Raw genomic sequence first — 27,158 nt, forward strand, 5'->3', positions numbered from 1 at the left:
TGCTTCAGGATCAGGTTTGAGGGGTCAAGCTGAGAGCAAGCTGGCAAATCATGGATCAGCCTAGGCAGCACAAAAATCAAGCGTATTGAGGGTGGACAAAGTAAGATTTCACTGAATGATGTTGAAACAAGAGGGTATGCGGACAGATTGTGACCATTGTGGTGAAAAAGACCCAACGTGGGTCAGAATTCGAACTCCCAGAGTAGAGCCCTTTGCCAGAATAGCTCCTGAGGGTGAATGGTCCATCAGGAGATGAGGAGGTCCCCAGCTTGAAGGTGGCCAGTTCCAATGTTGTACCACTCAACTTTGGAAAGTGTGAATCGTTGTGCATGATCTGTGCCCATAGCAGAGGTCCCCTCAGTTGCTCTGTTTTTGTGTGGCTGGCTTGCTCACCTTGCATTCTGCTGCTTTTCAGGTCCCATTCCCAGGGCCAAGTGGTACTAGACCAGTGATGGCGAACCTTTTAGAGATCGAGTGCCCAAACTGCCACCCAAAACCCTCTCTGATGCAACCCAAAATCGCCAAGTGCCAACACGGCAATTTAACCTGAATACTGAGGTTTTAGTTTAGAAAAAACAACTCATACATTAACATCTTTTGTCTTAAAAGAAAAACACAATAACAGAGCTTTCAATGATACAAACAACTTTTTATGGAAAGGTAAAAGTTTGCATTTGGCATGCTTTTGAACAATCTAGTCCAGCTCCTGTATCTCACAGTGGCCCACATCTATAATAAGGAGGTAGCACATACCCATCAGGGCTAGTAACCCGTGATGGACTTTTCCTCCAGAAATTAGTCCAGTCCCCTCATAAAGGCATCTAGGCTAGATGCCATCACCACATCCTGTGGCAAGGAGTTCCACAGGTTAATTACATGCGGGTAATGTGAGAAATGCCCTCAGGCGCGCGTGGAGAGGGGAGCAGCCTGGCCCCGGGTCCCTCTGGCTTTCTAGCAACGAACTCAGGCGAACTCTGTGGTGGGGCGACGGTGCGCGTGCCCACAGAGAGGCCTCTGAGTGCCCAATCTGGCACGCGTGCCATAGGTTCGCCACCACAGTACTAGACTCTAGGAATTGTGACTTCAGAGGTGTAATTGGGCTAAAAAGCAGCCATGGGTATGTTCTGGATTGGGGGGGGAAGGTTTTTTAAAAAACGTGTTCCCCCCCACAGTATTTTACTGATCTGAAATGCTCCCTTTGGGTCTTCTTCAAACCAAGATTGGGGGCAAAGACAGGTGTCTGTTTTGTATCTGTCTTTTCCCCTACTTGGGTTAAAGTGATCTTGGGTCTATATTTTAAGTTGAGGAAACAGTGTCTGTAGAAGAGGTAGTTCTCTTTCCCCTGTGCTATGACCCCAATCTAAGATGACTCTCCTTGAAGCTCCTTTTAGGGACTAAATTAACTGTCTGAAATTCCCTTCAGGGAATTTCTATGTGTCACATTTGGTTTGGCAAAGTGGGAAATGTGTGCCTGGACTGCACCACTTTGGACTGCTGGTGTGTGTGTGTGTGTGTGTGTGTGTGTGGGGGGGTTTGATATGCTGGAATGCTCCTAAGTACAGAGGAAAAGCAGTAGAGGGAGGGAGGGTCAAACATACCCTTCTCTTCCACGGCTTCTCCTCTGCAAATCCCCTCTTGCCACTCTTCCTGTCGATGGCAAACTCAGGGCTAGCATCATTCCACCTTCTCCCCTTCACATGGGCCCAGCCAAAGCAGCCTCGCTCTGGACTCTGGAGCGGTGGACTCTGATCTGGAGAACCGGGTTTGATACCCCACTCCACATGAGCAGCAGAGTCTAATCTGGTGAACTGGATTTGTTTCCCCTCTCCTCCATATGAAGCCAGCTGAGTGACCTTGGGTTAGTCACAGCTCTCTTAGCCCCACCTACCTGATACAGTGTCTATTGTGGGGAAGGGAAGGGAAGGTGATTGTAAGCCGGTTTGATTCTTCCTTAAGTGGTAGAGAAAGCTGGCATATAAAAACCAACTCTTCTTCTTCTTCTTCCTCCTCCTCCTCCTCCTCCTCCTCTCAGTAAGGTTGGTGACGCTCCCAATAACCTGGGGTCAGAAAGAGGAGGCTATGTAATATCACAAAATCAGTGCATGTGTTTTTCATGCCGAGGCCCCGGGCGTTTGATATTCACAGTCATCTCGCAGGAATGGGGAGGAAGGAATTGCATGGTCTGACCCCCCCACTATGTTCAATCTCCAGCTTGAGCATACAGCAGTAATTACAAAGCGAAAGTGATAACCAAACCGTGCCGTCGATGAGACCGACTCCCCTCCGCTTTCTCCGGATAACGTGTTTCTCCCTGGGAGGTGCCTGTTTTTCTTAAATTAGATATTATGTTTTGGATTTTTGAAAAAGGTCACACTTAGCCAGCGTGGCCTTCGCTTTATTATCTTGGTGCCGAAGCGTAGCCCTCACCAGCAGAACCCCCCCCCTGCTCCAACCTGCACGTCGTGCCACTGTGATTATGCTAGCAGGAGACACAACCCTCTTCCCTTATTTATTGCACCATTAAAGATGCATATGTTTATTTTTTGCTTTGTTCGTAATGGCCATAGAGGGGGACAGAAAAGTAGATCTTCCAGAGAGGAGAGCTCCAAGGACAGGAGGGAGGGAGCCGGTCCCCACTCCTCCACATGAAGCCAGCTGGGTGACCTTGGGCTAGTCACAGCTCTCTCAGCCCCACATACCTCACAGGGTAGGTCTATTGTGGGGAGGGGAAGGGAAGGTGATTGTAAGCCGGTTTGATTCTGCCTTAAGTGGTAGAGAAAGTCGGCATATAAAAAACAACTCTTCTTCTTCCTTCTGTGCCGTCCAACACAGTGGTAAACTTAAGACATGACAAAGGCATGGGGGTCTCAGACGAGTATCCTCTCTTGTCACCATCTTCCTACCAAGAACATGTAGTTCTCCTGTCTCTCAGGGACCATTTTTCTTCAAATTTTCTCTCGGCTCCTCCTCCAGTATTCTCCCTGCTTTGCCCTTGTTTCTCACAGACTCCTGTCAGCACCCCACCACTCCACAGGCTTTGTGTAAGATCTTTCTACCATCAAAACTGACCTTTCCTGCATGGAGGCTTATGCCCCTATTTGGAATGCCTTCACCCTGAGCAGTTAAAATGTTTGTGAACATGCTGTGACATCACAGCCATTTGAATGGTGGTTCATAGGCGATAGGCTGAAACTAGTTTTCAGTCTATTATATATGAATGATAAAGGAACACTCTTTAGGCTCAGACTTGAACTGCGTGGGGTTGGGGAATGGGATTTTTTTTTTTTTTTTGCAGGGGGAGAGAAGAGATCTTATTACCACCAGAACCACGGATTTTGAGACAGAACAGCTGTCAAATCTCCTTCGCCAACACACAGTGTTCCTTGCTGGGTATTCCTTAGTGCTTTGTCCAGCTGTATTTTGAACAAGCCAAGCAATGCAGAATGCCTGTTGCTTCCCCCTGGGAACCATTTCCACAGCCTAATAGACTGTGACACAAAAGGTGTTCAGTTCCCTTTTGTTCTGGTTTTCATACCTGCTCTTACGAAAAGGAGAAACCAAGGGGTTTTTGAAGGAGGAAAAATACACAGTGTTAAAACAGTGGCATAACCACACAGTTAAACAGTGGAATAACCACACTTACGGACCTGCGCATTGTGCTCCTGAATCATACGATACCAAGCTAAGGCAGAAGGGAAATGGCTACGAAAAAACTGGAAGCGAGGTCACACTTTCATCACAGGAGTCTTGTCAGGAGATGGATAGAGGTGCTTTTTTTTTGGGGAACTGCACAGGGAAGCAGGAATCGAGACCTGCGGCTTCCCCACCGCACCCCGCCCGAGAAAGCCCAGCTTTTCATAGGTTTTACGCCGCCTCTGCCCATCCAAAAGAGAAGGCAACCCTCTTTAAACGTTTCACTGCTGCAAGAAAAACCTTCACGGTTCGGTCTGCCCCTTTTCTACCCGCCCGCAGCCTCTAAGTTTTACGCCTTGTTTTTTCTTGTTCGCTTCAGTGTTAAAACAGAAAGCCCAGTCTATCGGCATGCGCAGTGCGCCGCTGCTTAATACAATAGAAGGGTTTCAAGCGCATTACCAAGGTCCTGTTGTAACTCTCCCCCCCCCCCCAGCTGGGGATTTACCTTGAGTGCCATTTACATATCTGTGCGGTAAATATTTTAGCGCGCTAATTATGCGCTAATAAGAAAACACCTTTTGAACTTTCAGTCAAATTGATACACACAAACGCGGTCTGTCGGGGAATTAAAAAGCAATTAGTTTTTCATAACAGAGCGTGGTCGCATTGTTTCTTCTCTGCAAATGGTGCCGGGGTCGCCAAGCCAGCCAGCCAGCCATTTTCTGCCAAATGTTTATGGAACGATCCACGGGGCTTTTGGCTTAAGCTTGTGAATATGTGGAGCGTCGCTTGGTGAAATGCTGGTATTTGGAAAGCGTCTCAACCGGACTTGCAGTCCTGAGGGACAGGAGGGAGTTTATTAGTTTACTTTTTAAATTTTGCTACGATTTTATCCCATCGTTTCCCTGAGGAGTTCAGGGTGGCATACATGGCAACTGGCCTTCTCCTATTTTGTCTTCACAACCAGTCTCTGATGCGAATAGTCTGAGCCAATGGCCCAAGGACATCCAGAGAACTTTGTAGCTCAGCTAGAATTTAAATCGTTGTTCCCCCCTAGTCAAACACTGTCCACTTCACATACACTGTGGCTCTGTGGTAGACCATCTGCGTTGCTTGCAGAAAATCTCAGATTCAATCCCCAGAGAGCTAGTGTGGTATAGTGGTTAAGAGTGGTGGGCTCTAATCTGGAGAACTGGTTTGTTTCCCCCCTCCTCACATGAGCGGTGGCCTCTAATCTGATGAACCTGGTTGGTTTCCCCACTCCTCCACATGAAGCCTGCTGGTTGACCTTGGGCCAGTCACTGTTCTCTTAGATCTCTCTCAGTCCAAGGCCCAAGGTCACCCATCTGGCTTCATGTGGAGGAGTGGGGAAGCCAATCCAGTTCACCAGATTAGCCTCCGCCACTCATGTAGAAGAGCGGGGAATCGAGCCTGGTTCTCTAGATCAGACTCCGCTGCTCCGAACCACCACTCTTAACCACTACACTACGCTGGCTCTCTTAAAGGAACAATAATGCCACCAGCGTGCATGCTGGGTTGCAGAATAAATGAAACCAAATGGCAGATCTCAGCCCCGGGGAAATTACAGTCTAATGCAGACTAGTGTGTGTGGCGGGGAGACAATAAACAGTGGGAGAGGCTAGGATTGCATGAATACCAGTGGCAATGCATTTAAATACATTTAGGCTTTGTTTCAGCTTAAGAGGAGGACCAAAGGCTAATGCCAGAGGCAGGATAGCAGAGCTATATTTTGATCTGGGCCCTGTATGTGGAGTCTGTTCAATGCAATCTGGAAAATGTTTCCGATGCGCCATTCTGGTAATTGTGACATCTGTGGACAGTGTTTCTTTAATATAGAGGAGGTACCCCATGGGTTGAAAGGATAGACTTCTGTGGCTCTTATTTCTGCTGTGTAGTTTTCGGTGACACTGGGCGATTACAGGTAACCATTAACTAAGGGGTAACACACCCCTGGCTGGTGTCATTAAGACCTGGGACTATGGTGGCTTTTCTTAGGGCAAATCATATATCCCTCTTCAGCATGGTAAGGGCTAGCAGAGATAGACTGGCCATTTAACTTTCAGGGAAACTTCCTGGTGGGCCGCTATCCTGGTGGGCCGTTGGCACCTAGGAGCAAGGCCCATCAGGCCCCAATAGCTCTGCCAGCTCCACAATGGTTCCTTGAGGAAGCCCTGGCCAGTGGTGCCAATGATGGGTATTGGCTCATCCATTGCCTCCTGGGTGCAGGAGGAGTCAACAGGAGACCCAATGACCCTTGCTGGGGTCACAGGCCTGGTCTAGTCCTTCAATACCAGTTTGTAGCACAGCCACTCCTCCTGGCTCATTCCTGGGACATTTGAACTTCCCTCTTAAGAGCCAGTGTGGTGTAGTGGTTAAGAGCATTGGTTTGAAGTGGTGGAGTCTGATCTGGAGGACCAGGTTCGATTCCCCACTCCTTCACATGAGTGGCGGGGGCTAATCTGGTGCACTGGATTTGTTTCCCCACTCGTACACACAAAGCCAGCTGGGTGACCTTGGGCAAGTCACAGCTCTCTCAGCCTCACTTACCTCACAGGATGTCTGTTGTGGGGAGGGGAAGGGAAGATGATTGTAAGCCGATTTGAGTCTCCCTTAAGTGGTAGAGAAAGTCGGCATATAAAAACCAACTCTTCTTCTTCTCTTGACACCTGGGCATTTTGCTGGGGTCATAAGCTGAGGCAACCAGAGAAGGTTGATCCAGCCTTGAGAACATTGAGCACCTTAGCTTCGGGCAAGCTGGCAATGGATCCATAGTAGTGTTCTGACTGCTCTAAGCTACTTGAACAACAACAAGAAGAGTTGGTTTTTATATGCCGACTTTCTCTACCACTTAAGGAAGAATCAAACCAGTTTACAATCCCCTTTCTTTCCCCACAACAGACACACTGTGAGGTAGGTAAGGCTGCTCTAAGAGAGCTGTGACTAGCCCAAGGTCACCCATCAGGCTTCATGTGTAGAAGAGGAGAAACCAACCAGTTCACCAGATTCGAGTCCGTCGCTTATGTGTAGGAGTGGGGAATCAAATCCGGTTCTCCAGATTAGAGTCCACCGCTGTTAACCACTACACCATGCTGGAGATTTTTCTCATTTCCTCTTTTTTATCCTCACAAACATAATTCTGTGAGCTAGGTGGGGCTGACAGAGTTCGGAGAGAACTGTGACTAGCCCAAGGTCACCCAGCTGGCTTCATGTGTAGGAGCGGGGAAACCAACCCAGTTCACCAGATTAGCGTCTGCCGCTCATGTGGAGGAGTGGGGAATCGAACCTGGTTCTCCAGATCACAGTCCGCCACTCCAAACCATTGCTCTTAACCACTCTACCACACTGGCTCAGTTGTGGCTTGAACATACAGGCCACAGTTGTCACAGGTGCCTGAGTGCGGAGCTGGCCGTTGATCTCTGCTGTCTTTGCTTTGGAGCTCCTGGCTGTTTAGCACCGCAGACAAATCGCGCATGTAACCATCTCTATTTTCTTCTTTCTCTTTCCAGACTGAAAACTACTCCTTTGATTCCAACTATGTGAACAGCAGAGCCCATTTAATAAAAAGGTATGTAGGGGTGTCTTTTTTTTTTGGAAGGGGGAGAAAGTGCTCCATTTTGAACAAAATTTGCATAGTCTAAAGTTCCTTTCTCCCCATCGTCCTAGTATATCCCCCGTTGCTGTATGCAGAATCTGTTCCTTTGATTTTTTTTAAAAAAACACAACAGAATGTACATCCCATTAAAATCCTATTGTGGTTTTTAGGGGGATTTTGTGTGTTTGCACCTCTTGTTCAGGTAGGGAGGTGGCAATGAATCAGGCAGAGCCTTGTTACCCTGACAACTTAAACATTCATAGAGTTTATGCTATTTGAATGTGAAAAAAACCCCTAAAATGATAGATGTAGATGGAAAGAGCTCCCTGCCACATGAGGAGAGAAAAGGAACTTGTATGGGAGTAGGTAATTGGGCTGCGTGCGTTCTCACTTTTTTCTCGAGTCTGAATGGCGAGAAAAATAACATTTGTATTGCAATTCATTCCCATCCACCGTCCGCCCCTCCTGTGTTATTAAAATAAATCTCTCTGTGGCCTGGTTTCATCCAAGCATAAACTCTAGGATGAATCTCTGGTCTCTGGAGAATTTTTGTTTATAATAATTACTAACATTTCAGAAGCACTTTGGAGCAGGGGAAAATGATTTCTAATTTCCTGCTTACAAGAAGCCTATGGCTCTGGCCTCAGAAATGAGAACTATTTTGCTTTGCTTCTGGTTTGGGTTCATGGTGTGCCCCATACACATGCTGTATGTGTGTACAAGGCCAGTGTGCATGAAGGGAAAACAGCACACTGGCTCCTCCTTTCCTGCGCAGGGCCCATGTTTGCACCATTTATATGCAAAAAGGCGGTGTGCCCATGCGAGGCAAATGCATGCATGAAGAGGTGGGGCCAGCAAAATTGGTCACGAACAGAAGAGAGAACCAGCTTGTTCTCATCAGCTTTCTACATGGCCCAGTGAATCTCTTCCATTTGCTCTTGTAAGAATATGGCTTGAGTAACTTCCGTTCAGGAAGGCAAAGGGAAGACACTTGTAAGAATATGGAATGAGTCACTTCCATTCAGGAAGGGGAAGGGAAGGTATTTGTCTGCATTGTTCATGATATTTAACCACAAATTGTGTAATTGCGGGTGGGGAAAATTACTGCCTGCATCATATTGTTCCCTTCAGTTCGTTGTGGACTTTGTCCTTTCAGAGAAGAAATGTCTTCATCTTTTGCACGTACCATCAATCTGACTTGTATATTCAGTTCTGATAGTGAGGAGCAGTACAGTCCTCTAAGAAGATACACCTTTCTAAGCCCATTGACTTCAAATTTGACACCATTAACTCTAAATTCCGATTTAGAAGGGAAGGAGAATTCTTTCATGAGAGAGAAATCTGGCCACGCTTTGGCAAAATGACTCTGTGAGAGTCCTATCGTAGGTAGGCCTCTCGTATAAATGGGCTGTCATATTGCTGGAAAAGCAAGTGTGTTGCAACACAGATTATGTGGGTGTTCAATTTATGGGACGTGGTGTTTTGGCATGCTTCCCTTCCACTCCTGGAATTAGGTAGATTTAGGCATCTGCCAAAGTTAAGTCGCACTGAGTTGGAAGTCCATAATAGCAGACCAGTCATCAGGACCATGGACAGAGTACAGAAGAACAGAAGGCCATCCTGCGGGTACCATCCGTTCTTGCTCCTGCTTTGGTCAAGGAGCTCTAAAATACTGTATCACAGGGGTAGGGGGTTTAAATGCTGCACCACCTGGAACAGTCAGCTGTTCTTGCAGTGGCCTGGGGTTGACCACACTAGTGACGCTTGCAAGAATCTTGGCATTTGTATTGCCACCACTAGGTATGGGACTGCCAAAAAAACAAATCAGTGGGTTATAGATCAAATCAAGCCTGAACTGACCCTAGAAGCTAAAATGACTAAACTGAGGCTATCGTATTTTGGTCATGTCATGAGACGACAAGAGTCACTAGAAAAGACAGTCATGCTAGGAAAAGTTGAGGGCAGCAGGAAAAGAGGAAGACCCAACAAGAGATGAATTGACTCAATAAAGGAAGCAACGGCCTTCGATTTGCAGGATCTGAGCAAGGCTGTCAAGGATAGGACATTTTGGAGGACTTTCATTCATAGGGTCGCCATGAGTCGGAGGCGACTTGACGGCACTTCACACACACACACACACAGGTATGGGAAGACAGAGAAAGCAAAAGGCAGAAGGCTACAAGCGTTTCTGAAGAGACGTCATTGGTATCTGAGGGTTCCTGGAGAGAGTCCAGCCCAGGCTTGATGATGGGTATGTTGGAATTATTGGAACCCTCTGGCAGCTTCTCATCTTCCAGCCAGTGTGGTGTAGTGGTTAAGAGCAGTGGACTCTAATCTGGAGAACTGGGTTTGATTCCCCACTCCTCCACATGAAGCCAGCTGGGTGACCATGGGCTAGTCACAGTTCTCTTCAAACTCTCTCAGCCTCACCTACCTCACAAAGTGCCTGTTGTGGGGAGAGGAAGGGAAGGAGACTGTAAGCTGGTTTGATTCTCCTGAAAAGGTAGAGAAAGTCGGCATATAAAAACTAACTCTCCTCCTCCTCCTCCTCCTTTTTCTTGTCTGGGTCCTGGGAGCTACATCCCAGACCCACAGCTATCAAATAACCCCCCCCCCCCAGTGCAGTGATTACCATCCATGTAAGGTGGGTGGTGCAGGGCAGTCTGTAAATTAATTTAGCTTGAAAACTGTGGCTGAGCCTGCCCTGAAGAATAACAACGTATTTACCTGGAAGCTCCAAGCTTAACGGGGCAACACATGGCTTGCATGCAGAAGGTCCTAAAATCCAATCCCAGCTTGCCCTGGTTAAAGGATCTTGGGTGGCAAGGCTGGAAAAGGTCTCTGTCAGAGAATGTGGAAGGCTAAGGTCAAAGTGGACCACTGTGGAGTGGATGGATGATTGGTCCAACGGGCAGCTTCATACATTCAAGGTGTGCCCAGAGCATCTTTGGGCTGCCGAGGGACAAACCTAAGAAAAAGAGGGAAGAACTGCAACAAAAGGGCACAGCTGCAGGCTTCCCCTAATGAATGCCGTGAACATGATGTAGTCATCCGAGAATTGAAATGTCAACCATTAATCCTCCGGTGTGTTTTTAATCCAGCAAAACGTTGCTTTTGGGGAAGCGTGATTGCTGCTTTAACGTTGTGGTGTGAATCTTTAAAACCTTGCTCTTTAATTAATCCATTTGGTCTTTCCGAATCAATTTCTCCCCAGCCCTCTGCCGTGCAGGCATGCTGGTTAAGTCCTGGTTTTAAAGGGCTTCTGCAGGATGTCTTTATTGAAAAGGCCAGGCAGGAAGATGTACCAATTGGAGTGCATTTGCCACGGCCCTCTCCAAGCTCTTCTTCCTCCCCATTCACTCTTTTTTTCGGGTTCTGAAGAAGATGCCATGGTAGGTGGTCCAGTTTGTTTCCATGGAGACCTGGAAAGGGCTTTGCAAAGAGATGGACGTGCATAATTCTCTGACCCTTTGAAGTGTGAGCCATTCCCATAGCCTGGTTGGTTTCAAGGCAAAGTCTGTTAATTTTGTGGTTTTAGGCCGGATCTTCAGACAGCATGCTTTTGCCAGATCATTTACCCCAGATTATGCGCAGATTGTGCACAGTGTGGTAAGCTGGGAGAACTGCGACTAGCCCAAGGTCACCCAGCCGGCTTCATGTGGAGGAGTGGGAAAACAAACCTCTGTTCACCAGATTAGAGTCCGCCGCTCTTGTGTAGGAGTGGGGAATCAAACCTGGTTCTCCAGATTAGAGTCCACTGCTCCTAAACACTGCTCTTAACCACTACACCAAGTTGGCTCTCAAGGTCATACAGTAACACCATGCTGGCCCAAGGTCACTCAGTGAGCTTCTATGGCAGACTGGGGACTTGGACCTCGGTCTCTCCTAGTCCCACAAGCCAATCCACCCCCTAGCTTGCACTCATAGGGCTGTCACTTATCCATTCCTCTGCTGCTTACAGTGGCAGTTTGAGGCCTTGATGCTGACTGCGCATGTGTATGTATTCAAGCACACGCCTGGCACCTTAACAAATCATGGCATGTAGAACTGGAGCTCTGGCAGGTACCACATGTACCTAGTGCTGTATGCAGTGGTGATGGGGGGGGGGGAGAAAGTCTTTTAGAAGAAGAAGAAGAAGAAGAAGAAGAGTTTGTTTTTATATGCTGACTTTCTCTACCACTTAAGGGAGAATCAAACCGGCTTACAATCACCTTCCCCCTCCCCACAACAGACACCCTGTGAAGTAGGTGGGGCTGAGAGAGCTGTGAATAGCCCAAGGTCACCCATCTTGCTTCATGTGTAGGAGTGGGGAAACCAACCAGATTAGCATCTGCCGCTCATGTGGAGGAGTCACCAGATTAGCATCCGCCACTCATGTGGAGGAGAATCAAACCCGGTTCTCCAGATTGGAGTCTGCCACTCCAAACCACCACTCCAAACCACTGCTCTTAATCACTACACCATGCTGGCTCTCTTTTAGGATTGGCTGGAGAAACTTGGATTGGCCTCATGTGCTGTCAGGCATGTGCTTTTGTGGGGTGAGATAAAGGCAGAAGGGGGGAAAGGTAATGGCAGCCAGCAAGGGCAGGTAACCTAATTGCTCTGACCTGCAAGCTAGCCATGCTAAAAAAGAAGAAAAAGAGAGACTACTGCCTATTTTCTTGGCTGGTCCTTTCCTTGACGACCAAATTAGATGTTATATTTTTTAACCGTTTGGGTCATGGTTTTTTCAACCTGGCACTTGTTGCCCTCAGTCAGTTGGCAGCTGCTGAGAACTAATTTCTCAAGCATTGCTGGGGTCTAATTTAGATTGGGAATATAGCATGGATGGAGAAGAGGTTTCAGCTGCCCTGAAACAGCTCCAGGGGGCAGTAATTGTCTTGTTGGGGGGCTGCATGTGCACACTTCTCCCCTTATGCTGTAGTCCCATTCTCAGTTGGGCCTAGGCAACTAGTTGGGGGGTGGGTGGTTGTGGAAGGGGACATGGGGAGATGACACTGACTGTGGTGCTACATTACTTCCTTTAAAAACCTGCATGTGACATAGGGTAGCTCTAGGAATTGCCAGAAATGCTGTGGTTTTACCATAGAGTTTCCAGTGGTTCCTAGAGCTACTGCATGTCACGTTCGGGTTATTACCAGAAGTGACATAGTGTCACATGCAATGCTACCCTTGAAAAAACAAACTATCCCCCTGTCACTTGGAGCAGAATCCAAACATGCCACACATCCTTCAGATCCCTGGTTCAAAACCCATGGAGTGTTCAAGTTCTGCCACATTTGTTTATTACTGTTAACCACTTTTTATTTTATTTATTTTTTAAAGTATGATTTATACCCTGCCCTTTCTGGCAGAAGCTGGGATCAGGGCAGCTGACAACAATTATATAAAGTAAGAAATACGAGCAAGAATATAAAGCATAAAAACATATACAAATAATTACAATTCAACTCTTAAAACCTAATCAAACTAAGAAGGTGGCACCCTAGCTATGATTCCTTCTCACGTACAATTTAAAATCAACATTAAAGAGAGGGAATCACCATTAATATCACTATTAATAACTAAAGAGGGGGTATCACCATTAATCACCCTACATGGAACCCAGGGATGAGTACAAGAGGATCCCAGTAGGTCTCCCATCCATGCGCTGAACAACTCCAGATCAGCTAAAGCTTCAACAAGTTGGCTGCACTGTGTGCTTTCCAAACATACCCTACGACCATGTGTGTTTAAACCTGCCTGCCAGGGAAAGATAGCCCAAAAGGACACATGTTGCTTAAATATTACATCAGTTATGCGTGTGCTGTGTATCACTGCTTAAATATTACTGGGAGAGGGGCCGTGGCCAGCAAGGGCAGGTCGCCTAATTGCTCTGACCTGCAAGCAAGCCATGCAAAAAAAGGAAAAAAAGAGAGACTGCCAACTGATTCAGGGGAGGGGTTGTGGCTCAGTGGTAGAGCATCTGCATGGCATGCAGAAGGACCCAGGTTCAATCCCCGGCATCTCCAGTTAAAGGGACCAAGCAAGTAGGTGATGTGAAAGATCTTTGCCTGAGACCCAGGAGAGCCACTGCCGGTCTGAGTAGACAATACTGACTTTGATGGACCAAGGGTCTAATTCGGTATAAGGCAGCTTCATGTGTTCATGTACTGTGTATTGCTCAGCTGCTGTGTATCTCTCAGCGTTCCCCATCTATTTACTAACCCAGCCTGGGAGTTCTGCTGAAGCAAACCTGCTGATTTTCAGCCTTACATGGCCCACGGTAGTGGAGACTTCTGCCATTGGAGGAGTTCAGAGTTGTACGCGTCACACTGCTTTGAACTACGGTTGCACTTTGTCTCTTCCAATTACTCTTCTTGCACAAAAGGTGTCTGCCCTCCCCTCCCCGCCCATCTTGCCTCTGGTGTAGCTTTGGCTGTGCTTTGCTCAAACGCTCTCCTTCTTCGCACTTCGTTCCACAAGCAATGACTTTTCTTTTGCCGGCAAGAATAAGAGCGAGAATCATCTGTTATTTCCCCCCCACCTTCTCACACACTGCCTCCAGTTCTGGCGAGTTTTACTATATGATGAGCTTTCAGATCAAGGGGTGCAGCTGCTGCTCTCTTGTACTGAAGACCCCCTCGCGGCTTCTGATTGCCCTGCTGGAGAAAGGTTTCTTTCGCCCTCTGGGATGATAGAAACACCACGGGTGGTGCCTGAGGCTTCTGACACCCTCTGGGTGAAGAGGGACTTTCGACTCCTCTGACGTGGAGTAAGCCATTGGTCATTTATGCATTGGGAGTTTGACCTGTTGCTCGCTGGACCCACACTTTCCTGTTGGGAGTCTATGCCCCAGCAGTCTCCAAGCTCAAATCAGGAAGGATTTGAATCCCCACCCCTTGAAATGCTGCTTCGTAATTGGCTGCAGTGGGAGAAAAGTTCCCTCTCCCCCCAAACACAATTGCCACATAAAAAAGCCTTTTAAGAACATAAAACAAAGGAGCAATCTGAAAAGAGGGGGGGGAGAAATCCAAGCCTCGGTTCTAAAAAGCTTTTCTTCTGCTCAGAAAGAGATCCCAGGAAGCAGGAAATATTTGAATTCCTGCCTCTGGACATGCTGCTTTGTAATTGGCTGTGAGCAAAACTAAGCTTGCACTTTGCCTTATGCACAGGGATTTCACCCGGACTGAGCTCAGGGGAGAGGGAAGAATCAGGTTAACTGAGGAACAGGAAGGTCCCAGGATTCGTGAGGGCTGGCAGTGAGGTAATCTCTAATGGAAGGAAAACTCATGCATAACTCCAAGGAACAACCGAGACAGATGGGGGGATGAACGTGAGTGAAAGTACCCATTGTCTTTTTCTTACACCCAGCAGTTCGACATTCAAGGACTTGGAGGGGAACAGCCTGAAAGACAGCGGGCACGAAGAGAGTGACCAGACAGACAGCGAACACGATGTCCAGCGCGGCCTGTACTGTGACACTGCTGCGAACGACGTTTTGAACACTAGCGTCACTTCCATGGGGTCTCAAATGCCTGAGCAAGGTAGGTGGCATTGTTTGCAAATGGCACGTAGTGCAGCGATATACAGAATGCCAGCTCCCAGCTGGTTTTGCTGCTTGTTCCTTGTCACCTATGGTTCCTTCCCTGTCGGCCTGTGCCTTTGGACTGGGATGTTATGGAATGTTTGCAAACATTCTAACTTTTCAAGAGAATGGTGAGCGTTGAAGGGCTTCTTGGGAAGTAAGGGAGGGATTTTCAGAAAACCATATGCGAGGCCTAAAGGAGGGATGGTATTCGTAAGAATTCTGGAGGGACAGCCCAGAATGCTAACTAGGAAGCCAAGGCTACTGGTAAGCGAAATCTAAGGTGAGGTGGGGGTTGTGACAAAAGTCTGCTCCTGAATCTCCCCCCCCCAATTCATCATTTGAATTTAGTGACCTAGCATGGGGACGCCAGCTGCTATCCTATTTTCTCCTAGTGCTTGGCTGTGGTGTACATGGTCCTATGAACTTGATGTTCCAGGATGTTGCTGGGCCTTACTGTTGTGTTTTTTCAATGGAGGCTTATGGGCAGTATAAGCACTTTAAAAAATAACACAGTTTGCTTCTTCCAGCAAACATGGCAGCGATAGTGGTCTTGCTTGGAGAAGAAGAGCTGTGCGGAAGGCTTGGTTTTTTTTCTTTTTTTAAAGGACTTTCAACTTAGGAAGCCTTTTTGCGTCTTTGCAGCTGTGTGAGGATGACCCAGTAACAATAGCCGGGAGCTTTGTACATGCTCAGAGACACTGTCCTCTTAATTCTAACCTTTTCATGTGTAAATCCTGACACGGGAAGTCCATTTTGGTAATCCACGAATCCCTCCTTGCCTGTATTTTTAACTTTTCTTATGGGATGTCTCCATCACTTCCCATGCATACTCGGATCAATTGTATCCCCCAGGCCAGAATCCAACGCTGAAGTCATTTTGGTGAGCACTAGGGCTCTATCTCGCAGATGCAGAATTTCCACCCATTCATAAAAAAAGGGAAACTCTAGAAGCACAGGCATCTGTTTCTCATCAAAACATGATGTTTTGTTCTCGCTACTTGATAAATGATGCTGGTTTGACCCGCTGCGAAATGTTCCACTCATAACAACAAGTCCCCGATGAGCCGTTTTGCCCACGACAGAAGCATTCTGCAGCTCTGCTCAGTCCCTTTCGAAACCTATTTTTTCTCCTTGGCTATTACAACTTTATATCATATTAGATGAGGTTTATAAAACATATGGGGAAAGTGTAAATATGTGTTTAAGGGCCAGTATGCTTATTGTGTGGTGGTGTTCTGATAGCAATACACACATGGGAATACATCTGTCTATGTATGTGGGCGGGGAAGTATATAAACTGTATTGTGTTAGCAATAGACTCAATCTGAGACCCTTCATCTTTAACAAGGAGCTGTGTGTGTGTTAAGTGCCATCAAATCGCTTCCGACTCATGGTAACCCTATGCATCAATGTCCTCCAAAAATGTCCTCTTTTTGTTCAGTTCTTGCCGATTGATGGCCATGGCTTCCTTTATAGAGTCAATCTATCTCATGTTGGGTCTTCCTCATTTCCTGCTGCCTTCAACTTTTCTTAGCATGATCGTCTTTTTCATTGACTCTTTTTTCTTCTCATAATGTCATTTTAGTCATTAGTCATTTTAGCTTCTAGGATCAGTTCAGGCTCGATTTGATTTATAACCCACTGTTTTGTTTTGTTGTTTTGTTTTGGCAGTCCAGGGTGTAACACTCTCCTCCAACACCCCATTTCAAAGCAATCTACTTTCTTCCTATCAGCTTTCTTCATTGCCCAGCTTTTATACCCATGCATAGTAATAGGGAATACTATGGCATGAATCAACTTGATCTTGGTTGCCAGTGACATATCCTTACACTTAAAACAAGGAACTATTTATTTGGGAGGGGGGGGACTCTTTGGGCAAAATGTAGATTGGTGTAGTCAGCCAGATAATGCCTACCTTATTCCTTTTGGGCCTAGTTCCTCCTGTATCCTTTAGATGGAAATCAGCAACTGGGTGGGCACATAGGGAATTGCATCTGGTGATTCCTAAAGATACACTATATCAGGTCTGGGTTTTGCCTGGAAGTGACATAGTGATGCAGATGTTGCTGGCTTTAAATTCCCCCCCTCCGGCAATTAGGGATGCTGGCAGGAGGCATTCCTCCATGGCGGGAGGCCTGGTAGTCCTAGGCTGGTGCTGAAATAGGGTTGTCAGCTGGGACCATTTGGGAAAAATGGCATTGCACAATGTCATGATGGCACTTCTGGGTGAATGATGTCACAGCATCAGACAATGCTCTAGGAATTTCCCCCAATCTCTGGGCCCTGACCTGGATGGCCTAGGCTAGCCCGATCTTGTTGGATCCTGGAAACTAAGCAGAGTCGGCCTAGGCAGAACTTGGATGGGAGACCACTGAGGAAGTCCAGGGTTATTATTTAGAGGCAGGCAATGGCACACCACCTCTGTTCATCTCTTGCCTAGGGCATCATGGTGTGCTGTCCCCCCCCCCCATTTTGGCTTCCACTGCTCCACTGAGTGAGGGCAGGGGCTTGAATGTTGGGTGGGAGTGTTATGGGGTGCTGCCCATAACAGGAGGCAACCTGATAAGTCTTTGCTGAAAGTACCAACTTGCTAACTTACAGATTGTCACAGAACTGCTGTAAAGCTGCCATAAAGCTCATTGCTGAAGAATTCAGTGAGATGCAGCAACATATACTAATCAATATGGCTTGTCTTCTGCTAGTATGCATTCCTGGCTGCCTCTACAAATGTTATCTACCAATCAGGCTGGCTGGGTGTGTGAAATACCTACACCGTCTAATCTGTTGCGGGTGTGGTTGGCATAGCCTCCTCTAGGTTGCAATTACGCAGTAGAATTAATATTCCAAATTTCAAGTGAGAGGTGGAAAAGTGTCCGATGTATGGTATCAGCACGGCTATTAGTCTTGTGCGTACAGCTTCTGCTTTCAAAGTTTTGAAAGTACCATAACAGTTTGGGTACCTCTTCCAATCTGTGATTATGGCCCAAGGAGCTTTACATTGCCTAAATTTTAACTGCCCCCAAATCCAAACCCCCAGAATTAAAAATGTTAAAAGCAGAGGGTAAAAACTCCCCTCTCCCATTTTGGAACACTAAAATTCCTCAGTTGTTTTCATCAATACTCACATCGAGGATTTGCCAACTTGAGTGAATGCAAACCTGGGAGAAAATCCTTTTGTCCAAAATGATGGGCTTGTATCTCCCAATTTGGGTACATTTTTATTCAACGACTCTTCAGTAATATTATTATTGAATATTTTGAATAGGCATCCTGAAAAACATCTCCAAAATTTGGGCGTTCTTTGCTTCAAAAACCTTTAAAGCAACCACAACAACACCCCTCTCTTATTTCAAAAAGAGGGAAACAATGGTGCATGGGTGCATGTGTATGTTTGTGTAAATGAGATTGTGTGATCTCAAGCTGAGAAAGGTCTTTTCTAATACCTGCTGTGATCAAAAGTAGGATTTTGTTCAACTAGCAGACTTTAAAAATCAAAGAAAAAAGGGGGGGACGCACAGCTGAGGAAAGGAGAGGAGAAAAGAGAAGGGTTTGGAAACACTGCAATACTATTGCCTGAGGAAGGTGTAGAACTTGGAGGGGATTGGTGATTTCTTCGCTTGCCTTTGATAGGCTGGGTTAGGGAGCAGCAAATTTGGTTAGTGAGCAGCGAACATGATCAGCTGGAAGTTTAAGAATTCTTTGGCCTTTTGGCTAGTTAGGAAAAATCTTTTGACAGGAGAGAGAGAATCAAGAGTCTTCTCCTCTTCAGGCTGAACATACCCAGGTCCTTCAACCTTTCCTCTTAGGACTTGGTCCTATGAGAGAGAGAACCTGAGAGAGAACCTGAGTAAGAGAGAGAGAGAGAACCTGAGTAAGAAGCAGCCAAGGATATGATGTGGATATGAAAGGATCAGAGATATAGTTACTAAAATATCTCCAAGCAGAGATAGGGTTTATAGATCAGAGGACAAGGTGTGTTTTTCTTCTAGCTTTTTTGGGGGGAGGGGAGGGCAAATTTCTTGCTTAGTTTACTTTATACATTGAAATTAGTTGTGACAGTGACATTTCTTGAGGAACAACTAAAGTAGTGTTCTGAGTACTATGCTGAATAGCTTGGCGGTATCAAATTTAAATGTTGAATAAGACAAATTCCAAAATATATGTAAGGCCTCAAGTGGTGGCAGTTTCCACTGACAGACTATTTGTCACATGTTATCTGAGATCCACTCTGACTGGCAGTGGATCTCTGGGGTCTCAAGGAGAAAAAGAGGCCTTTTTCAATACCTGTTATCAGAGATTTTCTCATTGGAGATATCCAGGATACCAGGGACCTTCTACATGCAAAGCAGGTGGTCTACAACTGAACCAAAGCTCCATATAAGGCAGCTGTATCTCGATGTCTTAGTGAAGAGGAGCTCTGGTTCAGTTGTAGACCACCCACTTTGCACGTAGAAAGTCCCTGGTACAATCTTTGATATCTCCAATTAGTAGGGTTGCCAGGTCCTCTTCACCAACAGCGGGAGGTTTCTGGGGTGGAGCCTGAGGAGGGTGGGGTTTGGGGAGGGGAGGGACTTCAATGCCATAGAGTCCAATTGCCAAAGCGGCCATTTCCTCCAGGTGATCAGATCTCTATTGGCTGGAGATCAGTTGTAATAGCAGGACATCTCCAGCTAGTACCTGGAGGTTGGCAACCCTACCCTTCACTGAAAACAGTAGGGTCTCAATGGCCACCCAGCTGAGCTTACTTCACTTCCCACCGGCCTACCTAGTTCAGTACTGTGTATTTTCTCAGTCAGTATTGGCTTGCTGGCTGGCAGCAGCTCTACATATATGGTCTGGTATGACAGAGGGTCTCCAGCGGAAAAAGGGATTTTGGAAACCTGGGATCCTTTAATGGGTCATGCGAGGACCTGAACCTGCGACCTTCGAAATGCAAAGCTCAGCCCTTGCTGGAAGTGTAGGCTGTTCCCTAGAGGGCTCCTCTGCATTACTATTGGCCAGGAACGAACTGGGAAGTGAAAAAGAGCCCTGGTACATACTGAGCAGTGGATTCTGGAGCAAATCTGCCAGCAGATTTCTGTGGTCTCAAGCTGAGAAAAAGGCCTTCTCCAATACCTGTTATGATAGATCCTCTAATTGGTAGGGTTGGCAATCTCCAGGTACTAGTGAAAGGTCTTAGCCAAGTGGCCCCTGAGACGCCAGCAGAATCGCTGGAGCTTTGCTTTGCTTGGGCTAGCCACCAGTGGCCCATTGGGAAATTTTCCTGTGAGTTCAATGGCCACTCTGCCCTTGCTACTGGCCAGGTCTGCCCTGAGCTGTCCCTACAGTACTGCCAGCCTCACTAGGTCTTTCTGGCTCGCTTTAACTTCCCAGTCCACCCCTAGTGAGGAGGAAGAGCTCTGTCTCTTACCCTAGTTGTGGACATGCCAGAGCAGAGAGGAGGAGAAGGAATGACAAGGCACACAGGACTTCCATTCCCTGCATTCTGAGGGTTAGGGAAATGCTGCAGAAAGGGAGCCCTCTGGGAAACCCCAAAACGGTGACGGGCCCCGCCGGACTTGTTCCTTACACCATTATCCATCGTGATGTTCATCCTGATTTGCAACCCGTGAATGTTCTGTCTGTGATGACTGGGCTGTTCTTGGATTCGGTATCTCGTGGTCTGTTTTTCTTGTTAACAGGTGCTGTATTTGTACACAGTTGGACGCATGCCCCATGAGGGTGTGCAGAATCTAGAAGAAAACAGCATCATTTGTTTGTGCCTACGGATGGGGGGGGACCTTGACAATATGTTACGTGTCTTAGGGATTGTGAAACATGCCAGCAAATGCAAAGCAGGGAGGGGGGAACAAGTCTGAAAAAAGGTAATTAAGAGTCTTGGAAATGTATGAAATGCTTGGTGGAGGTGGTGGGGAACATGGTTGGCACAGGACTTCCGAGATGTGTCTTGCTTTGCTGTTGCTAGTGCTGTAGGACCTCATACTAAGGGTGGCTCCTCTGTTTGGCTGCCTGATGATTTTGGTGTGGAAATCCTGGAATTTGAATGCAAATAATAATAGTCCATGCAAGCAGATTAGCTTTATGATTCAGGATTGGTCACTCACCTCCTGCTTTATTTGCTTGAGCTCCTCTGTGCTTGTCTACTAGAATTAGGGTTGCCAACCTCCAGGTACTAGCTGGAGATCTCCTGCTATTACAATTAATCTCCAGCCAATGGAGATCAGTTCACCTGGAGGAAATGGCCGCTTTGGCAATTGGACTCTATGGCATTGAAGTACCGCCCCTCCCCCAAACTCCGCCCTCCTCAGGCTCTGCCCCCCCAAACCTCCCGCTGTTCCATTCATGGCTATGTATCAAGTGTTGAATAATCTGCTGATGAGAAATCAGGCAAGATGCAAGCTGATTCACACATTACAGAGGGCATGTTTTAATGGCCTGAACAGTCCTGTTGGAAGCTATCACAGGGAACACATAGATTTCCCATAGGTTTTCCAGGTCCCACTTTGCCATTGGTGGGAGATTTTTGGGGTGGAGCCTGAGGAGGGCAAGGTTTGGGAGGGGAGGGACTTCAATGCCATAGAGTCCAATCGCCAAAGTGGCCATTTTCTCCAGGTGAACTGATCTTGATCGGCTGGATATCAGTTGTAATAGCGGGAGATCTCCAGCTAGTACCTGGAGGTTGGCAACCCTAATTTCCTAGCAGGCCAAGTACCCCTCCTGGACTGCTCTAGGCCAATAAAATGGTATGGATCATATTCTTGATCCAAACCAGGGAGGCAGCCCACATTGGAGAACTGTAAGGAACCAGTGACTCAATGTGCGACTCAACCTGTACATGAAAATGTGCACATTGTTGAACTCTATTTCTTTTTGTCGGCGGGCAAAGAGCGGCCCTCTGGACTTTGCTCCTTCACCTTCCAAGTAGCCAAATTCTTCCAACAGAAGGAAAAGGTGTCTTAATTCTGGGCATATGCTGCAAAACGACTTCAGTTAACTGTGTAAAACTTTCTGAATGGGAGTCAGTGGCGGGCAGTCACTTTCCAATTCCCCACCACCAGCCCTGCTTAATGGGAGAGCTGTGATATCTGCAGCAATAATGTATTTTCTGGACAACCTTCTTATGGGTCGAGATGAAAAAATTAAACATTTATAGATCTGTGCTTTGGAAGTTTAAAATCTTCCAGATCTAGACTCTTTCTGAAAGAAGTAGCATTTGTTACAGTGTTATAAGGAAGACAAGGGCTTTAAAATGAAAGGTTTATGGAGGGGGAAGGGAGGAAAGGGGAAGGCAAGTAGGGTTGCTAGGTTCTTCATCACCAGCAGGAGGTTTTTGGGGCGGAGCCTGAGGAGGGCAGGGTTTGGGGAGGGGAGGGACTTCAATGCCATAGAGTCCAATTGCCGAAGCGGCCATTTTCTCCAGGGGAACAGATCTCTATTGGCTGGAGATCAGTTGTAATAGCAGGAAATCTCCTGGTATTTCCCAACATGAACCTGGCAACTCTACTGCTGCATTAAGGCCCACAGGATATCATGAGAGACACGAATGCCTATTGACTTGCATAGGCTGAACTGAAACACATTACAGCACACATTTTCATTGCAACTTCTGTGTGCTGTAATGTATTCCAGTGGAGTCCATGAAAGTCCTGGCTCCCATTATATCCTATGAGCCTTCAAGTGGCAGGCCTGTGGGACTTTGGGGGAGGCTGAATTGGCTGTTTTTCCACCAGATGACACCAAAATGGCGGCAGAGTGGGTTTGCCTAGGGTTGCCAGGTCCCTCTTCATCATCGGCAGGAGGTTTTTGGGGCAGAGCCTGAGGAGGGCAGGGTTTGGGGAGGGGAGAGACTTCTTCAATGCCATAGAGTCCAATTGCCAAAGCGGCCATTTTCTCCAGGGGAACAGATCTCTATTGGCTGGAGATCAGTTGTAATAGCAGGAGATCTCCAGCTAGTACCTGGAGGTTGGCAACCCTAAAGGCAAGGGGAGACTGATTGATCAGCCTCAAGACTGATCAGTTATTATGTCTTGCATAGTGTATGCCTATGCATATTTACTCAGAAGTAGGCCCCAGTTTGTTTACTGGGGCCTTACTTCTGGAAAATTTGCACAGGATTGCAGCCTTAATATGCTTTCAAGTGCTATTATCTATATTTTATATTAATTAGATGTCTTTAAAAGTTTTTGTAAACTATCTGGGGCATTTTCAAGCAAGTCTGAGCAGGACTCAGGGGTCTGACTGGCAACTGTGCATTCTCACCAGTGATGAGCAGATTTTATCTGGTTCCTGGTGTAGTGGTTAAGAGCGGTGGACTCTAATCTGGTAAACCAGGTTGGTTTCCCCACTCCATATAAAAACTCTTCTTCCTTTAGCAGTCCAGAATTTTGCTTTGACTTGAATTTCACCACTTCTGCATCCTGGTTTCAGAACACCATCCAAAATGGTCCTATATGCTATATATCTTCAAGAGTCTCCACTCTCGGTTTCAAGCACCTAGTCCTCATGAATACTTACGTACGCTTTTGCGCTTAGAGATGTTTCAGGAATTTGGAATGAAAAAGTGGAGTTCGTTTTTATACCATGATTTTCTCTACCTTTAAGGAGTCTCAAACTTTCCCTTCCTCTCCCCACAACAGGCACCCTGTGAGGTGGGTGGGGCTGAGAGAGCTCGAAGAGAGGTGTGACTAGCCCAAGGTCACCCAGCAGGCTTCATGTGAAGGAGTGGGGAATCAAACCCGGTTCACCAGATTAGAGTCTGCCGCTCATGTGGAGGAGCGGGGAATCAAACCCGGTTCTGCAGATTAGAGTCCACCACCCTTAACTACTGCACCACACTGCTAGAAAGTCCTCCACATGTAATGCATGTTAAGGGTTTCTGATTCTGGCCACTTAGATAATGGTACTCAGCAAAGAAAGTTGGCAAGTGAGAACTGGGACACTGCCTGCCTCCCACAATAGACAGTGGTTGCAAGTAGCTACAGCAGCCCACAGATAAATTATCTCCCAGCCCTCTTCCTTTGTGTTTTTGTACCGAACATCCAGTCTCGTAAAGAGTTCTAGAGAACTCGGCAGCTCGAACCCTGCTTCGTGTTTTGTTTGGTCTGAATCAAAGGCTGTGCACGACTTCTGCCGCATTCCCAGTATGCCAGGAATTATGTCTTGAAACCCATAAATTGGAGTCCTTGTATTGCTGCTTCTTGCGTGAACGCACATTTTCATCATGCTGCCTAAGTACCTGTAAATTGAGATTACTGATGATCTCGAATGCTTTCCAATAAAAGCGGCTACTGCTAGTCTCTCACCCAATATTGCGCAGAGGAGGTGCAAAATGCCTTAATGTATTCCATGCAAATATTATGTAAATGGCATCGATGTGTGAACAAGATATGCAAATGTGATGTAGTTCTACAGGCTGTGATAACTTTCTAATGGGAACCTAGGTGGTGATCCCTGTTACCTTAATCATCCTGTAGCCAGTTGCTACTCTTGTAACTGCATATATCTGAAACTTTCTTCTTTGATGCACATGGGGGTGTTTAGACTGGATTTATTGGAGACTGCTTAAGTGCTTATAGCTGGAGCGTTGCTAGGGTTGCCAGGTCCCTCCTTGCCACTGGTGGGAGGTTTTTTGGGCAGAGCCTGAGGAAGGCGGGGTTTGGGGAGGGGAGGGACATCAATGCCATAGAGTCCAATTGCCAAAGCGGCTATTTTCTTCAGGTGAACTGATGTCTATCGGCTGGAGATCCGTTGTAATAGCAGGAGATCTCCAGCCAGTACCTGGAGGTTGGCAGCCCTAATTGGACAGGTGGTGCAGATTTTTGATAGTCACCCTGTGTTTTGCCTTGGGAGGATGGCCTTCACAGAGGAATCTGTTGAGGGGCATTTCCACAGCTGTGCTTTAGACGTGACATAAAGGTACACATTCATTGCAAGCCACAAGACATCTCTCTTGACACAGCCGATGTCTCAGCGATGCTCTCGGATGGCAGACATTTGTCAATGAATGTGGAACCAATGCAGGCTGACGGGAGAGTCAGGAGATTGGTTTGAGGCTGGGAGGCCGGGAGAGTCTAGCTCCCAAATTTGTAGGCTCCCCTCCACCAGCACTGAGTGTCTTGACAGACCTGGGTATACTTTCCCATTGTGGTAAGGCCGGTGACTACTGGAATAATGTGCTGTCGTCTGTGCTTTAATGGAACGACTGAGGCCTGACCCTCCGCACTTGGTGGTCCGACTTACAGGAAGTCCCTGGCTCTTTCCCTTTCCCCTGCTGAATTATTGAGGCTTCCCTTCCCTGGCGGTGGAGTCTTTTCCAAAGCAGAGCCTGTCTGTGTAGCATTATAAAGGCGGCGGGGGGAGGGAGGAGAAGGAGGAGGGGGTGCTGAAACCTAGAATCATAGAATCATAGTTGGAAGGGACCACCAGGGTCATCTAGCCCAACCCCCCACACAATCCAGGAAATTCACAACTACCTCCCCACCACACCCCCAGTGACCCCTACTCCATGCCCATAAGATGGCCAAGATGCCCTCCCTCTCATGATCTGCCTAAGGTAATAGAATCAGCTTTGCTGACAGATGGCCATCTAACCTCTGCTTAAAAAACTTCCAGGGAAGGACAGCTCACCACCTCCTGAGGAAGGCTGTTCCACTGAGGAACCGCTCTAACTGTTAGAAAATTCTTCCTAATGTCTAGATGGAAACTCTTTTGATTTAATTTCAACCTGTTGGTTCTGGTCCGACCTTCTGGGGCAACAGAAAACAACTCGGCCTATCCTCTATAGCAGGGATGGGGAACCTCAGGCCCGGGGGCCGCATACGGCCCCCGAGGACATTTTTTGTGGCCCTCGGTACCCCGGGGCCCTGCCGCGGAGGCACGGCACAGGACGGCCCTCCCCGAGGGTGTTCCTGGGGCCGCGGCTTGCAGGGGCACTGCGGCGCCCTTTGGACCTCCTTTCGCCGACTGCTGTTGGTGGGTGAGAGGAGGGGGAGGGACCCTTCCCCCAAGGCTGCCCCCTATTGCTGCAGCATGCAGGAATGCTGGGGCACACTGTAAGCCTCTCTCACTGCCTGTCGGCTGTTGAGCAGCGAAAGGGAGAGGTGGGAAAGAGGCCCGTGGCTCCCGGCGGCAGAGCATGCGCGCAGGAGCTGATTGGGCTTCGGGGGGCCTTTTGTGGACTCTGGGGGAGGGCATGGAGCCTGGGGCCCGGTTGCGTGGGGCCGGCAGGTGTGTGTGTGTGTGTGGGAAAAAAGGCTTTTCTCTCTCCCTCTCTTTCTTTGTCTGTCTCCCTCTGTCCTTTTCTTTCTCCCCCTTTTTTTCATTTTTTTCTCCCTCTCTCCCTTTTCCTCTTTCTCTGTTTTCCTTCCTTCCTTCCTTCCCTCCCTTCCTCCCTTGCCGATCGACTGCGGGCTGTGCCCCCCTGGCGCCTCGTTTTCTCAAGCCCACCACTGGCTGCCCTCCCGCCTGGGAGGGGGGGACCGGGGGAGCCCTCCAGGCTTTCTCTGCGTGGCCTCCCCTGGGGTTGCCAACCTCCAGGTAGTGGCCGGAGACCTGGCAACCCTAGCCTCTCCCCCCCCCCACTCGGAGATCTACACCTGGTATGGCCCCCAAATGATGTTATAAATGTGCAAATGGCCCTTGGCAGGAAAAAGGTTCCCCACCCCTGCTCTATAGCATATAGCATCTTCTTGGGCCCTGCCGCTCAGCTTATTTTAGCAGTCGGAACTGAGCCCAGTCCCTTTTTTTCTTTTTTCCTTTTTGATGGTCTGAATGATTGATTAGAATAATTTCATCAGTTGGGAAGATTGCTTTTAATTGCTCTAATATGCACCCAATTTGGAGTTCATTACCGCACTGAATTGTTTTCCTTCCCCTGCTAATTGATACCAAATGGAACATACCGGAACCCACACTAATGTGCCGTTCCTTCGGTGTGCAGGCAGGAAAGTACCTGCCTCAGAGTTAATAATCTGTTTATTTCTGAAGGTGCAGAGCGATTGCCTTGAATGTACTCGACATATTTATTTACCAGCTCTTTCATCAACTGAACTTTCACGTAGCAGGTTTGTTTGGGGGAAAACATGGCTCCAGAGAAACTTGATGATGTCTTCCTAAATCTAACATCTGCTAGGAACTGGGTGTTTGAAATATTCCCAGTGTCAAATATGGAGCTCTTTGAGTATGTATATGCTACACTTCAAAAATAAACACCCACCAAATGTCTTTGCTAAGGTTATCCAGATTCTGCAAAAAGCTGGTTTGTGCTACTTGTATAATTTATGCATATTGTACACATCATATGTTTCTCTCTTTGCTGAATTTATTCTACTTCTACTCATCATG

General features: G+C 47.3%; 1 protein-coding gene across 2 annotated transcripts in view; it reads left to right on the top strand.

Annotated features, from left to right (window-relative positions):
• PCDH19 (protocadherin 19) overlaps window positions 1-27,158 on the top strand; it is a 146,990-nt gene that overhangs the window by 70,298 nt on the left and 49,534 nt on the right. Inside the window, exons 3-4 of one of the 2 annotated variants that reach the window (XM_056859558.1) lie at window positions 7,161-7,219; window positions 14,600-14,772. In XM_056859558.1, coding sequence (XP_056715536.1) covers window positions 7,161-7,219; window positions 14,600-14,772 — 232 coding nt within the window. The remainder of the gene's footprint in view (window positions 1-7,160; window positions 7,220-14,599; window positions 14,773-27,158) is intronic. The other variant, XM_056859559.1, reaches the window with a different exon arrangement.

This window comes from Euleptes europaea, chromosome 13 (genome assembly GCF_029931775.1).
Source record: "Euleptes europaea isolate rEulEur1 chromosome 13, rEulEur1.hap1, whole genome shotgun sequence".
In the NCBI taxonomy this organism is placed as follows: Eukaryota; Metazoa; Chordata; class Lepidosauria; order Squamata; family Sphaerodactylidae; genus Euleptes; species Euleptes europaea.